At 36.6% G+C, this 18,474-nt stretch overlaps 1 protein-coding gene across 1 annotated transcript in view; it reads left to right on the forward strand.

Annotated features, from left to right (window-relative positions):
• The window catches only part of LOC134694343 (low-density lipoprotein receptor-related protein 2-like), a 111,325-nt gene that overhangs the window by 27,119 nt on the left and 65,732 nt on the right, over positions 1 to 18,474 (forward strand). The window contains exons 25-34 of the mRNA XM_063555348.1: positions 708 to 833; positions 1,211 to 1,419; positions 2,123 to 2,307; positions 2,882 to 3,110; positions 4,296 to 4,473; positions 4,935 to 5,060; positions 6,524 to 6,696; positions 7,244 to 7,497; positions 10,383 to 10,557; positions 18,252 to 18,474. Of these exons, the coding sequence (XP_063411418.1) occupies positions 708 to 833; positions 1,211 to 1,419; positions 2,123 to 2,307; positions 2,882 to 3,110; positions 4,296 to 4,473; positions 4,935 to 5,060; positions 6,524 to 6,696; positions 7,244 to 7,497; positions 10,383 to 10,557; positions 18,252 to 18,474 (1,878 nt within the window). The remainder of the gene's footprint in view (positions 1 to 707; positions 834 to 1,210; positions 1,420 to 2,122; positions 2,308 to 2,881; positions 3,111 to 4,295; positions 4,474 to 4,934; positions 5,061 to 6,523; positions 6,697 to 7,243; positions 7,498 to 10,382; positions 10,558 to 18,251) is intronic.

Raw genomic sequence — 18,474 nt, forward strand, 5'->3', positions numbered from 1 at the left:
AACTCTTCAGAGATCTACACGTTCTAGCTAACCTCTAGTAAAAAGTTATTACACTACATAATAAAACACAAACAAACTTAAGACTTGGAGATCATAGTTTTATGAATGCAGCTGTAATTCAAAAAACTTAAAGGATTGGTTTTAAAATGAATATTTTTAGTATTACATGTTTATAAAGCTGTATAATGATATATTTTTTCGATAACCATGATATATAAGACACAACTTTTTTGTCCTGAGGTGACATAAAGCAAAAACCAATAAAACAACCATACAACATGAGGGTTGTAATAAGGCATGTAAGGGTACCTTCTTGACTAATTAAGGTAAAATTTCTAGTCAAACGGTAGTTTTTGGTGTATGATGATAAAATACACATCACAGACAATTTTATCTAAAATTAACAGAAACAACAAATGGAAGTTTTTAACGACCTTGACTGGCTATACAGCCCTTGCACGGTCGGTATTTTAATAGAAACAATAATTATATGACACCTCTGACGAAACATGATATGGATAATTTTACGAATCACTGTAAAATTTTAACCAATTTGACACTAATTAAAGCTGTAAATGTCTGGTTGACGCTAGACGGTAAAGGGTATTCCTACCCTCCTATATGTTTTTAAGAACAGGAATCCACAGTTATTGGGCAAAAGTTATTGTAAGCTAATTTGACAGTAATGAAATATTTATATGTTGTAGATACCAATGAATGTGATCCTCCTGGACTGTGTAGTCAACATTGTATCAACACTAAAGGCTCATATAAATGTATATGTGAAGAAGGATATGAGTTAGTTAAAGGAAAACAGTGTTTAGCTATCAGAAGTAAGTTGTGTTTAGCTATCAGAAGTAGGTAGTGTTTAGCTATCAGAAGTAGGTAGTGTTTAGCTATCAGAAAAAAACAGAATTAAAATTGTAATCAACTTGCAAGCTTAAGGCATAGGGTATTGAATAATACATTACCGGTATATATTTTTGGCTGTAAGTTGAAACTGCCTCTCAAATAAGAAGAAACTAGAGAATAAAAAATAATGTCTGGGAGGGTTGGAAGCTACACAGTATCTATTTCTGAAGATGATAGGGGTGGAAGCAAATACAATTCTGTTTATGGAAAAAGTAAAAAATTAGTGAACATCCTTAATAAAGGTATATTACAAAAACACAAATTCGTTATTGTAGTCATCATCTCAAATTGATTTCAGATGAGACCAAACCATATTTAGTTGTAACCAGTCAAAATGAGTTAGTGAAGGGTGATCCTTCCTTACAACATTACGTTTCCATGCCGATGCCAGGGGTCAGGTCAATGACGGGGTTAGATGTCCACATTGCTGACAACACAGTTTATTTCTCTGATTCATCACAGAAGAAAATTTACAGAGTTCAAACAGATGGCTCAAATTTAACTGAGGTAATTCTATTTACTTGGAAGGATACTTCATTATTAAATCATAGGAAAATCTCTTTAAAATAATTGAAATCAATATTAAAAGTGTTTCCATATATTTTCTTACCTGTCATGTCTGTTGCAGGTTTTGGTAGGAATTTCAGGGCTATAGTCCATTAAAATGTATGTGGGAGGGTAAGAAAGGACTTTCAAAATACTCCTAGAACCAAGAACCATTTTTATGCCTTACTGTAGATGATACAGGGGCATTATGTTTCCTGGTCTGTGCTTCGGTCTGTCTGTCCCGCTTCAGGTAAAAGTTTTTAGTCTAGGTAGCTTTTGATGAAGTTAAAGTCTAATCAAATTGAAACTTGGTACACATGTTTCCTATGATATGATCTTTCTAATTTTAATGCCTAATTAGAGTTTTTATCCCAGTTTCATGGTCCACTGAACATTGAAAATGATAGTACAAGGGGGGCATCTATGGACACATTCTTGTTTGATAACTTTGCATAATGTAAATAGACCCATAACCCACATTCAATAATTATATTTTCCTTCCTACCCTCCCACATACATTTGAAGGGAATGGCCCTCAAAATAAAAGACCTTGTTATGGACTGGATTGGTTCCAAAAAAATGTTAGAAGTTATAGTCATATTTTCTATTCAATTGCTATCAATTGAAATCTCTATTGAATGTATTAACATATTCTTTTCTGTAGGTGTTTCCCGTAGGAATTAATGTTGTTGAGGATCTTGCTGTGGACTGGATTGGAGGTAATCTGTACTGGAATGATTATGTCTTAGAGACCATAGAAGTAGCCAGACTTGATGGAAGTTATAAAACCATACTGTTTAGTGAGAATATCACCAACCCTAGAGGAATAGGAGTGGATCCTAGACAAGGGTAGGACAATTAATGTTACAGCTTTGAGGGCTTTATATATTGATTATGTCTCTAGATATCTCTCTTACTTGAAATGTGTATATTTTCTACAGTAGATTCAAAGTTCAAGCCTCTCAAAATTTTGGGACAATATCCTGCTCAGTGGACTTTAAATAAGAGATTATGTATTTATCATACAAAATTGAAAAATAAATTTAAAAGATCTTTTTTCTCAACAAAATTGTTTTTGATTTAACCAGTTAATCTTAAGAAAGCTGGCTTGTCATGTTTTGGATTTTTTGTCAGATTTTCGGAATCCTCTGGTTTTATCCATTTGAATGCCTTGAAAAAATTTGCCCAGTGACCCCCGTTTTTCGTTTTGTTAATCTTTTACATGTATAATGATAAGCCATCTGTAAAAGTCTTATAAAATTTTAATTATTTTTTGATAGTTTTTGAGAACTTAAACTTGTAAACTTGTTATAAAGTCAGAACAATTTTGTAAAGAATAAATTTTTTTAAAACTTTACAAATGCTTGTTTATTTCTATTTAGCAAGTGCTAATACTGAAACTGTTATAATTTTTTATTTGTAGTGCTCGCTTCTTGTTTTGGACAGATTGGGGTCAAAATCCTCGTATTGAGAGGGCAGGAATGGATGGCTCTGGCCGAATTATTATTGTATCTGAGAAGCTGTATTGGCCAAATGGTCTATCTATAGATTATCCAAATAGACGTCTATACTTTGCTGATGCTCGACTTGATTTTATTGAGTACTGTAACTACGATGGATCTGGACGGACACAAGTGTTTGCTAATGACCATGTAAGTATTTCAATATTTGTTTTGTGTCTTTAAAGTCACAGAGAGGGGAGACTTAGGCATGATTTTTACCCTTTCTGCAGTTACACCATGAAATAGAGGCAAAATATTCCAAAGGGAAATTCAAACTCCCAAGTGACAACAAACTGTCAATGCTAAATCAAAAAAAAAACAAGACCAAAACAACAGTATATAGAACACAATATAGACAATCAATAGAATGAGCAACACAAACCCCACCAAAAATTAGATCAATTCATTGTTAGAAACACAAATTTATTATTAAAGTTTAAAGTTAAATTGTACCATACCCGTAGCACTGTTAAAGTTAACATTCTGTTCAAATTGTGACTATTAAAGTCAAGTACCCCCCCTGGAAATTCCTGGCTACTGGCCTGTGTACTCTAGTTATAATACCATGGATAACATTTCATGTTATTATGTAAATTTATATTCTTAATTGGTGGCCACGATTAAAAATACTGTAAATTCAAAAATTATTGCGTGCATTAATTATTGCGATTTTGTCATTTTTGACTAAAATTTCTATCTGATTTTTTGCGATCTGTGAGATTCATATTAAAATTCCAAAATGCGAGTTTAATTTTATGGGATTTTAACCCTGTCGCATTTTATGCAATAATATAAACATCGCAATAATTTCTGAATTTACAGTAAACGAATCCACAGTATTATAAAGCTTATCAGTGCATGAATTCACACTTTGTACAACATGAAACACTCAATACAAAACTTTGATTGGATTTGAACCAAATTATTGTTATAATACTGTATTATTTCATACCATGCGTAGCTATTGTAAATTCAGAAATTATTGCGATGTTTTTATTATTGCGAAAAATGCAACAGGGTTATAATTGCAATAATTTAAACTCGCATTTTGAAACTTTTTATATGAATTAAACAGGTTTTTTCTCAATATTGCAAAAATTCAAATCGCATTCAGGTCCAAAATGGCAAAATCACAATAATAAATGCGCGCAATAATTTCGGAATTTACAGTATTCACTTCATATTTTGTTTCAATGCTTGAACCTTGACTTTCTACGTAAGAGAAATTTTTCCTTTTATGAAATTTATTAAAGTTGATGGAAATTTTATAGAAGGTTTGCTCCAAAACAGATTTTGAATTTCCAATTGTTATTTATTTGTTTGTTGATATTTCAGTTTCTGCGTCATCCTCACGGTCTAGTGGTTTTTGAGGACACTGTATTTTGGACAGACCGTGTAGCAGGACAGGTCTCTCAGTGTAACAAATTTAACTGTTCGTCAAGGGAGGTTACTGTGAGTAGAGTAACCAGACCACTTGGTGTTGCCATTTTCCATCCTGTTAGACAACCTCAAGGTAAAATGATTTGCTTATTTATTAGTTTTTTGAAACCCTTATAGATGTAAAAATAGAGAGGCAAATTGTACAAAATGTTATGCCCTTTAAAGGAATGAAATTATAAAGGATTTTAAAGAATGCACAGGGAAATGTTGAACAAAAATAACTTTAATGTGAAGCAAAGGAATTAAAGTAGTATTATGCTTATTATCAATATCTGTAAAAAAAAATATGAGACTTAAAACATACTGGTTTTTGGTCACTATACAATACAATACTGAAATTTGTTTGATAATTTGGAATATTGTTACAACAATGTGTTCAGTTTCAGCGTCTTACGAAAAAAAAAAGAAATAAAAAAGTTGAAGCGTTAAAGAATTATAGGGTTGGTAGGTCTTTTTTAATTTGACAATGCCTTACTGTCATTAGCATCTAAAAGTATTAAGTATAATTGTTATGCTATATTTTTTCTATTATAGAGGAGAGTCCATGTGAAAAGAACCAATGCAGCCATCTATGTTTGTTATCTCCAACAAAGAACTACACATGTGCTTGTCCTGGGGGTATGGTACTGGACAAAGACAATCATCAGTGTATTTCTAATGGTGGGTAGGATTATCTCCCTTCTTCTGCCTTCTTACATTCTCTACACTCCTCCTTTTAGTCATCTTTTTTTTGTCATTGAAACAGAACTACACATATTCCTATGCTGACTTTGCAATCATAAAAAATTCAAGAAGTAATAATGCAACACAATCAGCCTCAAAATTTTCCAAATTTAACTTTAAATCAATTTGGTGTTTCAAGCACAAAATTTTTACTCCCTCCCAAGTTCACAAAGTAAAGTTTTAAAAGTGTTGACTCAAGTGGTATGGCACCAGACAATGATAATCATTAGTATATTTCTGTTAAAAGTGAGTAGGAGGGGGTTACAACACACACAAGGGGAATAACTCTTAAAAAATCAGCTGAATGTTTTAATCAGATAAAGATCATTGAGATGCTTTTATTATTGCAAAAGGTTTATAGTCGCAATAATTTAAACTCACATTTTTATGCCCACCTACGATAGTTTAGGGTCATTATGTTTTCTGGTCTGTGGGTCCGTCTGTCTGTCTGTCCGTTTGGTCCCACTTCAGGTTAAAGTTTTTGGTCAAGGTAGTTTTTGATGAAGTTGAAGTCACATCAACTTGAAACTTAGAAAAAATGTTCCCTATGATATGATCTTTCTAATTTTTATTCCAAATTAAAGTTTTGACCCCAATTTCACGGTCCACTGAACATGGAAAATGATAGTGTGAATGGGGCATCTGTGTACTATGGACACATTCTTTTTATATGAATTAAATAGAATTTTTCTCAATATTGCAAAAGTTAAAATTGCATTTTAGTCTAAAATAACAAAAACACAATAATAAATGCAAGTAATAATTTCTGAATTTACAGTATTAGTAAAATGAAATGAAGTTTCTCATTGATAAAAATTAATATCTGTCAAATGCTATTCATTCAATGAAATAATCCTTGGAAATTTTCAATTTTTGTCAAAGCAAATAATTTTCAAAATTTTATGAAAATGGAATGAACCAAATATGTTTTAGTCGAAGTGTTGAGTGTCGGCTAAAATCAACAATTTAATCAATAAAGTAAAATTTGACTAATGAGACAATTCTCCATGCAAGTCATAATGTATAAAAAGTCAACAATTATAGGTCATATAAAAAAGAAGATGTGGTATGATTGCCAATGAGACAACTTATTATCCACAAAAGACCAACATGACACAAACATTAACAATTATAGGTCACTGTACGGCCTTCAACAATGAGTAAAGCCCATACAGCATATAGTCAGCTAGTACGTCATCACCATTGAGCCTTGGTTCATACCAAACAGCAAGCTATAAAGGGCCCCAAAATGACCAATGTAAAACAATTCAATCAGGTGGACCAGCAGTCTAGTCAATATAAATAAAAAAATAAAAAACAGGAAACACATATGAACCATACCAACAAACAACAACCACTAAGAAAACGTGTTGTAGTTTTATAAATTTCCTGTATTTCAGAGAATGAAGAATACCTTCTGTATCTATCTGCTGCTGGCTTGGTTGGGATGTCTCTCGACAACCAATCACAGCATACATTATTACCAGTAACCAGTCAAGCAGGTGTTATAGATTTTGACTTCGACAGCCAATCAAAAGAGATATTGTTGGTCAAAAAAGGTTTAATGGGAAATGTAAGTACATTGTATACTGTTTCAATATTAAGTTGGAAAATAAATTTCAGTTTTATTTCTTCTCAAGATAATTTGATAACTTGCTATGAATTTATAACCACCGCCACTCATTGCAATCATCTTGTCTGTTAGTTTGCTAAATATTCCCCCCTCCCCCCCCCCCCCCCCCAAAAAAAAAATGCTTATCAGAAAATACAAGTGAATAGTTGATCACCATCTTTCTAAGCTGATTTTTACAATATTGAAAAATACTCTGTGCTAAAAGTAAATTATTATTTAATAATTTCACTATCATTAATGATTGAAAACAAAAACAAAAATCATATTTTAAATTTTTATATATTTAGTAGCTAGTGCACCCATTTAAAATGTTTGCTACTCTTTTGATTTTGGCTTATTGTCAGATATTCAGAATCGTCTTATTTCATCCATGTAGTACCAATAAAAAATTAACAAATAAAAATGAATCTTCATGATAAGTAAATTCAGTGTGATACTACATTTAATAAGAAAAGAAAGAATCAACATTTACTTTTATTTCTTCCAGTCAAGTATAGGTTCAGTATCAGTCTACAAAGGGAACCAGTCTGACTACCTGCCAACAGTTTTCTCTGGTGCCCCTCATGCTATAGCAGTAGACTGGATTACTAGGAATCTCTTCTGGTCTGACTTAGAGTCAGGTACTATAGAAGTAATGAGTATGGATACAGATAAACACTACAGAAAAATTCTAATGAGCAATAGGGGAAGACTGACAGATTGTGCTGCACCAGTGGCTTTAGTAGTAGATCCTGAAAATGGGTAAGATTGAAAGAAAATACTATTTACAGGCCTGTAGCCAGGAATTTCCAAGGGGGGTTCTTTGGACTCACAAACTCGACTTTAACAGTCACAATTCGAACAGAACATTGACTTTAATAGTGCTTATTTGTTTTCAAGGGGGGGTTCTTTTGAACCATCTGAACCCCCTGGCTACTATTTACCAACTTATTATTGAGAACATTTGATTTTTTGCAAAATGATGCATATATATATGTTACAGTAAATAGATGAAATTAGGAATTACATGTAATTACTAAAATTTAGGAATTACAGGTAATTCCCGATGCACTTAGTTAATACAAGAAAGTCCTGAAACGGTCCAGTTATTACCAGTAATTACTAATTTTAAAATGAATTTTTACACCTATTTACTAACTGCTAAAACAATATTGTATTATGGTCAGATGATCAAAAGTTATGGTAATACTAACTAGATGATAAGTTAGTACTCTTAAAATATTGAATGGTTGATATGTATTCAAAATATCTTGAATAAATATGGACTTTCAAATATTTGGTTAAATCATTGTAACTTTAGTTTTTTAATCCAAAATGGTTAAAGTTGAGCATTATACAGAAAATTTTTGACCAATTTCAGCAGACATGGAAATCAGAAATGGAAAATTCTCCCAAAGCATTATGTTTTAACTTTTTTCAAAAAAACTTTGAAAATCCCGAGCTTAAAAACACCCGATCCCGGAGTCCCGATAAAGTTCCTATACCCCCTCTAGCTTCGAGATATAAAAAAAATATATATATATTTTTGTTGTTGTTAAATCATTAATAAAAATGATATAGTGAAATTATAATTCACTGTTAGTAGCCTATCTAGTTCTATTTTGTTAAATTAGCTGAGAAACAAGGTTGATGAGTTGTGCACTTGCGAGTGAATATTTGGACCTCATTGAATATGTATTCATGTGACCTTCAATTCAACCCTAACTGAAGATGGGTTATCGATGTATTAAGCTATTAAAATTGTAAGGGTTTTGCAGAACAAATATTCTCGCCTACTTTTGCTGTTAATCGCAGGCTCAACAAAAATGAGGAAAAAATATTAAAATTTTCCTCTAGATACTATATTTTGACTAGTACTATAAGAAGCTCCTGTCAAAATTGGGTAAAAATCCAGGATGATTTATAAAATCTAATGTTTTAAAAACTTTAACTGCAGAGTGTATGTAATGTTAACTGGGGAAAAAAACTAGTCCATTTATCATGTTTATAAGTAATATTATTAATAGGGAAAAAAAAGGGTTTTTTTTACAATCTTTACTTTCTGATATGATCATAAACATCTGTCCAAATTGGATAGAAATCCAAGATATTTGGAAAAAGTTATTTTAAAGTTTTAACCCACAGTGCATGATTGAAATTTTAGTTTAACAAAATTATGAAAATCAATTTTGGATTGATATCATTGTCTTGTTTGCATATATTTACGGAGTTTCAAAACCTAAAAAACAACCATTTTCCAGTTTCTATTCACAAACACTAAAGAGTATGCACTTTTGATGTGCCTTATATTACTACATCCTCAAGTAAGCTCCCTTGAAATCCCTACCCCTTTACTTTCTTATTTGGTATCTTGAGTTATGTTTTTAATTTTAAAACCAAAACATCAAGTTAGTAAATAGCTGTAAAAATGACCAAAAAAATCAACTAGTAAATACATGTAATTACTAAATTGGCTAGTAATTACAGGTATTTACTGAAATGTTTAGTAATTACGTGTAATTCCTAATTTCACCTATTTACTGTAACATATATATAGTTACAGTTGTGAAAACTGTGAATCTCGCCTATGAAATATTAAAAATTATAGCAAAGTAAGATGGAAATGGTCGAACACTAGATTAAATATCACAGAAAATATTTCATGATAATCTTATGACACATTAGACAAATGTTTTTGGGATGTTCTGATAGTTCCAAATGTTGACAAATGATTTTTATGCCCCACCTATGATAATTAAAGAGACATTATGTTTTCTGGTTTGTGTGTCCATTTGTCTCTCCGTCCAAGCGTTTGATTGTTCGTTCGTCCGTCTGTCCTGCTTCAGGTTAAAGTGTTTGGTCAAGGTATTTTTTGATGAAGCTAAAGTCCAATCAATTTGAAACTTAGTACACTTGTTACTTATGATATGATCTTTCTAATTTTCAGACCAAATTAGACTTTTGACCCCAATTTCAAGGTCCACTGAACATAGAAAATGAAAGTGGGAGTTTCAGGTTAAAGTTTTTGGTCAAGGTAGTTTGTGATGAAGTTCAATAAACTTGAAACTTAATACACATGTTCCCTTTGGTATGATCTTTCTAATTTTAATGCCAAATTAGATTATTTACCCAATTTCACGGTCCATTGAACATGGAAAATGATAGTGCGAGTGGGGCATCCATTGTACTTTGGACACATTCTTGTTAATGTTCTGATATGCCAATATTGTTAATTTCATTTAAGTGTTCTGATTTGTCCAAATGATTTTTTTTCTTTTTTTCTGATTGGTCTGAGATTGAAATGTACTTAATGAGGACATGCATGTAGTTTGAATTTCTGAATTATTAATATTAAATTGATAAATCATTTAAAGACAAATTGTTTTGTCAACATAATGAATTTGATCTACTGTAAATTCAGAAATTATTGCGTGCATTTATTATAGAGATTTTGTCAATTTCAACTTAAATGCGATTTTATGATTTTGGGAAAAGTCATGCTTTATTCAGTTAAAATATTACAAAATGCGAGTTTTAATTATTACGTTTACAACTCTGTCGCATTATTCGCAATAATAAAAACCTCGCAATAGTTTCTGAATTTACAGTATTAAAAATCATTACACAATCTTTTGACTTTTTTACAGGAAAATATATTGGGCAGATAAGGGCAGCAAATCTGTTGAGCCAAAGATAGCCGTGATGAACATGGATGGTTCATTACCTAGAACAATCCATTCAAGACGTACAGAGGTTCCTGAAGGGTTGGCTTTAAACAAAGAAAACAAAGATTTGTTTTGGTCTGACTCTGGAAAAGGATGGGTAAGATAATATAATTAGAATGTGTGCCATTAAAAAGGGGGCCATTTTTTGGCCCCTTGAATTTAAAAATCCACGACCTAACACTAAAATCTGCTTTTTCAATATACAAGTAGATGTACAATTGTATTGATGTACATATATGTTGTTCAAATTTTTTTGTGAATGTAACCAGTCCTGTTTAAGTATCAGTAAAGATGATGAACTTAAAAACATTTATGACAGACAGCAACCAATGACAAGCTCAGGATAACTTGTTCCTGATTTGAAACATAACGAATGAGGCTGAATGAAACATGTTTGAACCCTCATCCCACCCGCTATATTAACCTGGGACATAATGAATGAGGCTGAGTGAAACATGTTTTGAACCCTCGTCCCTCCCGCTATATTAACCTGGGACATAATGAATGAGGCTGAGTGAAACATGTTTTGAACCCTCCTCCCTCCCACTATATTAACCTGGGACATAATGAATGAGGCTGAGTGAAACATGTTTGAACCCTCCTCCCTCCCGCTATATTAACCTGGGACATAATGAATGAGGCTGAGTGAAACATGTTTGAACCCTCCTCCCTCCCCCTATATTAACCTGGGACATAATGAATGAGGCTGAGTGAAACATGTTTGAACCCTCCTCCCTCCCCCTATATTAACCTGGGACATAATGAATGAGGCTGAGTGAAACATGTTTTGAACCCTCCTCCCTCCCTCTATATTAACCTGGGACATAATGAATGAGGCTGAGTGAAACATGTTTGAACCCTCCTCCCTCCCTCTATATTAACCTGGGACATAATGAATGAGGCTGAGTGAAACATGTTTTGAACCCTCCTCCCTCCCGCTATATTAACCTGGGACATAATGAATGAGGCTGAGTGAAACATATTTTGAATCCTCGTCCCTCCCGCTATATTAACCTGGGACATAATGAATGAGGCTGAGTGAAACATGTTTTGAACCCTCGTCCCTCCCGCTATATTAACCTGGGACATAATGAATGAGGCTGAGTGAAACATATTTTGAATCCTCGTCCCTCCCGCTATATTAACCTTGGACTTAATGAATGAGGCTGAGTGAAACATGTTTTGAACCCTCCTCCCTCCCGCTATATTAACCTGGGACATAATGAATGAGGCTGAATGAAACATGTTTTGAACCCTCCTCCCTCCTGCTATATTAACCTGGGACATAATGAATGAGGCTGAGTGAAACATGTTTGAACCCTCGTCCCTCCCGCTATATTAACCTGGGACATAATGAATGAGGCTGAGTGAAACATGTTTTGAACCCTCATCCCACCCGCTATATTAACCTGGGACATAATGAATGAGGCTGAGTGAAACATGTTTTGAACCCTCATCCCACCCGCTATATTAACCTGGGACATAATGAATGAGGCTGAGTGAAACATGTTTTGAACCCTCGTCCCACCCGCTATATTAACCTGGGACATAATGAATGAGGCTGAGTGAAACATGTTTTGAACCCTCATCCCACCCGCTATATTAACCTGGGACATAATGAATGAGGCTGAGTGAAACATGTTTTGAACCCTCGTCCCACCCGCTATATTAACCTGGGACATAATGAATGAGGCTGAGTGAAACATGTTTTGAACCCTCCTCCCTCCCGCTATATTAACCTGGGACATAATGAATGAGGCTGAGTGAAACATGTTTTGAACCCTCATCCCACCCGCTATATTAACCTTGGACATAATGAATGAGGCTGAGTGAAACATGTTTGAACCCTCCTCCCTCCCGCTATATTAACCTTGGACATAATGAATGAGGCTGAGTGAAACATGTTTGAACCCTCATCCCTCCTGCTATATTAACCTGGGACATAATGAATGAGGCTGAATGAAACATGTTTGAACCCTCCTCCCTCCCGCTATGTTAACCTGGGACATAATGAATGAGGCTGAATGAAACATGTTTTGAACCCTCCCTCCCGCTATATTAACCTTGGACATAATGAATGAGGCTGAATGAAACATGTTTTGAACCCTCCTCCCTCCCGCTATATTAACCTGGGACATAATGAATGAGGCTGAGTGAAACATGTTTTGAACCCTCCTCCCTCCCGCTATATTAACCTGGGACATAATGAATGAGGCTGAATGAAACATGTTTTGAACCCTCCTCCCTCCCTCTATATTAACCTGGGACATAATGAATGAGGCTGAGTGAAACATGTTTTGAACCCTCCTCCCTCCCTCTATATTAACCTGGGACATAATGAATGAGGCTGAATGAAACATGTTTTGAACCCTCCTCCCTCCCTCTATATTAACCTGGGACATAATGAATGAGGCTGAGTGAAACATGTTTTGAACCCTCATCCCACCCGCTATATTAACCTGGGACATAATGAATGAGGCTGAGTGAAACATGTTTTGAACCCTCCTCCCTCCCGCTATATTAACCTGAGACATAATGAATGAGGCTGAGTGAAACATGTTTTGAACCCTCCTCCCTCCCTCTATATTAACCTGGGACATAATGAATGAGGCTGAGTGAAACATGTTTTGAACCCTCATCCCACCCGCTATATTAACCTGGGACATAATGAATGAGGCTGAGTGAAACATGTTTTGAACCCTCCTCCCTCCCGCTATATTAACCTGAGACATAATGAATGAGGCTGAGTGAAACATATTTTGAATCCTCCTCCCTCCCTCTATATTAACCTGGGACATAATGAATGAGGCTGAGTGAAACATGTTTTGAACCCTCCTCCCTCCCTCTATATTAACCTGGGACATAATGAATGAGGCTGAATGAAACATGTTTTGAACCCTCCTCCCTCCCTCTATATTAACCTGGGACATAATGAATGAGGCTGAGTGAAACATGTTTGAACCCTCCTCCCTCCCTCTATATTAACCTGGGACATAATGAATGAGGCTGAGTGAAACATGTTTTGAACCCTCATCCCACCCGCTATATTAACCTGGGACATAATGAATGAGGCTGAGTGAAACATGTTTTGAACCCTCCTCCCTCCCACTATATTAACCTTGGACATAATGAATGAGGCTGAGTGAAACATGTTTGAACCCTCCTCCCTCCCGCTATATTAACCTGGGACATAATGAATGAGGCTGAATGAAACATGTTTGAACCCTCCTCCCTCCCGCTATATTAACCTGGGACATAATGAATGAGGCTGAGTGAAACATGTTTGAACCCTCCTCCCTCCTGCTATATTAACCTTGGACATAATGAATGAGGCTGAGTGAAACATGTTTGAACCCTCCTCCCTCCCGCTATATTAACCTGGGACATAATGAATGAGGCTGAGTGAAACATGTTTGAACCCTCCTCCCTCCCGCTATATTAACCTGGGACATAATGAATGAGGCTGAGTGAAACATGTTTGAACCCTCATCCCTCCCGCTATATTAACCTGGGACATAATGAATGAGGCTGAATGAAACATGTTTGAACCCTCATCCCTCCCGCTATATTAACCTGGGACATAATGAATGAGGCTGAGTGAAACATGTTTGAACCCTCCTCCCTCCCGCTATATTAACCTTGGACATAATGAATGAGGCTGAGTGAAACATGTTTGAACCCTCATCCCTCCTGCTATATTAACCTGGGACATAATGAATGAGGCTGAGTGAAACATGTTTGAACCCTCCTCCCTCCTGCTATATTAACCTGGGACATAATGTATGAGGCTGAGTGAAACATGTTTGAACCCTCCTCCCTCCCGCTATATTAACCTTGGACATAATGAATGAGGCTGAGTGAAACATGTTTGAACCCTCATCCCTCCCGCTATATTAACCTGGGACATAATGAATGAGGCTGAGTGAAACATGTTTGAACCCTCCTCCCTCCCGCTATATTAACCTGGGACATAATGAATGAGGCTGAGTGAAACATGTTTGAACCCTCCTCCCTCCTGCTATATTAACCTGGGACATAATGAATGAGGCTGAGTGAAACATGTTTGAACCCTCCTCCCTCCTGCTATATTAACCTGGGACATAATGAATGAGGCTGAGTGAAACATGTTTGAACCCTCATCCCTCCCGCTATATTAACCTGGGACATAATGAATGAGGCTGAGTGAAACATGTTTGAACCCTCCTCCCTCCTGCTATATTAACCTGGGACATAATGAATGAGGCTGAGTGAAACATGTTTGAACCCTCCTCCCTCCCGCTATATTAACCTGGGACATAATGAATGAGGCTGAGTGAAACATGTTTTGAACCCTCCTCCCTCCTGCTATATTAACCTGGGACATAATGAATGAGGCTGAGTGAAACATGTTTGAACCCTCATCCCTCCCGCTATATTAACCTGGGACATAATGAATGAGGCTGAATGAAACATGTTTGAACCCTCCTCCCTCCTGCTATATTAACCTGGGACATAATGAATGAGGCTGAATGAAACATGTTTGAACCCTCATCCCTTCCTCTATATTAACCTGGGACATAATGAATGAGGCTGAGTGAAACATGTTTGAACCCTCCTCCCTCCTGCTATATTAACCTGGGACATAATGAATGAGGCTGAGTGAAACATGTTGGAACCCTCCTCCCTCCCGCTATATTAACCTGGGACATAATGAATGAGGCTGAGTGAAACATGTTTGAACCCTCCTCCCTCCCGCTATATTAACCTTGGACATAATGAATGAGGCTGAGTGAAACATGTTTGAACCCTCCTCCCTCCTGCTATATTAACCTGGGACATAATGAATGAGGCTGAGTGAAACATGTTTGAACCCTCCTCCCTCCCTCTATATTAACCTGGGACATAATGAATGAGGCTGAGTGAAACATGTTTTGAACCCTCCTCCCTCCCGCTATATTAACCTGGGACATAATGAATGAGGCTGAGTGAAACATGTTTGAACCCTCCTCCCTCCTGCTATATTAACCTGGGACATAATGAATGAGGCTGAGTGAAACATGTTTGAACCCTCCTCCCTCCTGCTATATTAACCTGGGACATAATGAATGAGGCTGAGTGAAACATGTTTGAACCCTCCTCCCTCCTGCTATATTAACCTGGGACATAATGAATGAGGCTGAATGAAACATGTTTGAACCCTCCTCCCTCCTGCTATATTAACCTGGGACATAATGAATGAGGCTGAGTGAAACATGTTTGAACCCTCCTCCCTCCTGCTATATTAACCTGGGACATAATGAATGAGGCTGAGTGAAACATGTTTGAACCCTCCTCCCTCCTGCTATATTAACCTGGGACATAATGAATGAGGCTGAGTGAAACATGTTTGAACCCTCCTCCCTCCTGCTATATTAACCTGGGACATAATGAATGAGGCTGAGTGAAACATGTTTTGACCCTACTCCCTCCTGCTATATTAACCTGGGACATAATGAATGAGGCTGAGTGAAACATGTTTGAACCCTCCTCCCTCCTGCTATATTAACCTGGGACATAATGAATGAGGCTGAGTGAAACATGTTTGAACCCTCCTCCCTCCTGCTATATTAACCTGGGACATAATGAATGAGGCTGAGTGAAACATGTTTGAACCCTCCTCCCTCCCGCTATATTAACCTGGGACATAATGAATGAGGCTGAGTGAAACATGTTTGAACCCTCCTCCCTCCCGCTATATTAACCTGGGAAATAATGAATGAGGCTGAGTGAAACATGTTTGAACCCTCATCCCTCCCGCTATATTAACCTGGGACATAATGAATGAGGCTGAATGAAACATGTTTGAACCCTCCTCCCTCCCGCTATATTAACCTGGGACATAATGAATGAGGCTGAGTGAAACATGTTTGAACCCTCCTCCCTCCCGCTATATTAACCTGGGACATAATGAATGAGGCTGAATGAAACATGTTTGAACCCTCCTCCCTCCCGCTATATTAACCTGGGACATAATGAATGAGGCTGAGTGAAACATGTTTGAACCCTCCTCCCTCCCGCTATATTAACCTGGGACATAATGAATGAGGCTGAGTGAAACATGTTTGAACCCTCCTCCCTCCCGCTATATTAACCTGGGACATAATGAATGAGGCTGAGTGAAACATGTTTGAACCCTCCTCCCTCCCGCTATATTAACCTGGGACATAATGAATGAGGCTGAGTGAAACATGTTTGAACCCTCATCCCTCCCGCTATATTAACCTGGGACATAACGAATGAGGCTGAGTGAAACATGTTTGAACCCTCCTCCCTCCCACTATATTAACCTGGGACATAATGAATGAGGCTGAGTGAAACATGTTTGAACCCTCATCCCTCCCGCTATATTAACCTGGGACATAACGAATGAGGCTGAGTGAAACATGTTTGAACCCTCCTCCCTCCCGCTATGTTAACCTGGGACATATTGAATGAGGCTGAGTGAAACATGTTTGAACCCTCCTCCCTCCCACTATATTAACCTGGGACATAATGAATGAGGCTGAGTGAAACATGTTTGAACCCTCCTCCCTCCCACTATATTAACCTGGGACATAATGAATGAGGCTGAGTGAAACATGTTTGAACCCTCCTCCCTCCCGCTATATTAACCTGGGACATAATGAATGAGGCTGAGTGAAACATGTTTGAACCCTCCTCCCTCCCGCTATATTAACCTGGGACATAATGAATGAGGCTGAATGAAACATGTTTGAACCCTCATCCCTCCTGCTATATTAACCTGGGACATAATGAATGAGGCTGAATGAAACATGTTTGAACCCTCCTCCCTCCCGCTATATTAACCTGGGACATAATGAATGAGGCTGAGTGAAACATGTTTGAACCCTCATCCCTCCCGCTATATTAACCTGGGACATAATGAATGAGGCTGAGTGAAACATGTTTGAACCCTCCTCCCTCCTGCTATATTAACCTGGGACATAACGAATGAGGCTGAGTGAAACATGTTTTGAACCCTCCTCCCTCCCGCTATATTAACCTGGGACATAATGAATGAGGCTGAGTGAAACATGTTTGAACCCTCCTCCCTCCCGCTATATTAACCTGGGACATAATGAATGAGGCTGAGTGAAACATGTTTTGAACCCTCCTCCCTCCTGCTATATTAACCTGGGACATAACGAATGAGGCTGAGTGAAACATGTTAGAACCCTCCTCCCTCCCGCTATATTAACCTGGGACATAATGAATGAGGCTGAGTGAAACATGTTTGAACCCTCCTCCCTCCTGCTATATTAACCTGGGACATAACGAATGAGGCTGAGTGAAACATGTTTGAACCCTCCTCCCTCCTGCTATATTAACCTGGGACATAACGAATGAGGCTGAGTGAAACATGTTAGAACCCTCCTCCCTCCCGCTATATTAACCTGGGACATAACGAATGAGGCTGAGTGAAACATGTTTGAATCCTCCTCCCTCCTGCTATATTAACCTGGGACATAACGAATGAGGCTGAGTGAAACATGTTTTGAATCCTCATCCCACCCGCAATATTAACCTGGGACAGTGTAGAAACAACAAAACAAAAGAACAATCTGTTAAGATTTAACAGGTTGGAAAAAGTTGCTGACTAATCAGATTGGTACTTAATACAAATATGGAAAAACATTGATCTCAGATTACTTTCAAAGTCAACATTTTGGTTGATAACCAAACCATGTTTTTAACGATAATCTATAAATCAACAGCATGAAATATTTATGGAAAAACAAAACAACAAAATATTTTTTTTATTTTTGTTTGTAGATAATGAGATATACTCATTATGGACGAAGGGTGAGAGTATTTATAAACAGACTTAGTAACCCACGAGGACTTGTGATCAACGAAAGAATGTTGTATTATGTGGACGCTGATTACGAGAGTATTTTTGCTGTTGCCCTCTTTGGTCCTCAGAAGAAAAAGACGCTAAAGGCAAATCTTGTTGGATTGAGCATTCTAAAGGTGTACTATAACAGGCATGAAAAAG

This window comes from Mytilus trossulus, chromosome 13 (genome assembly GCF_036588685.1).
Source record: "Mytilus trossulus isolate FHL-02 chromosome 13, PNRI_Mtr1.1.1.hap1, whole genome shotgun sequence".
Taxonomy (NCBI): Eukaryota; Metazoa; Mollusca; class Bivalvia; order Mytilida; family Mytilidae; genus Mytilus; species Mytilus trossulus.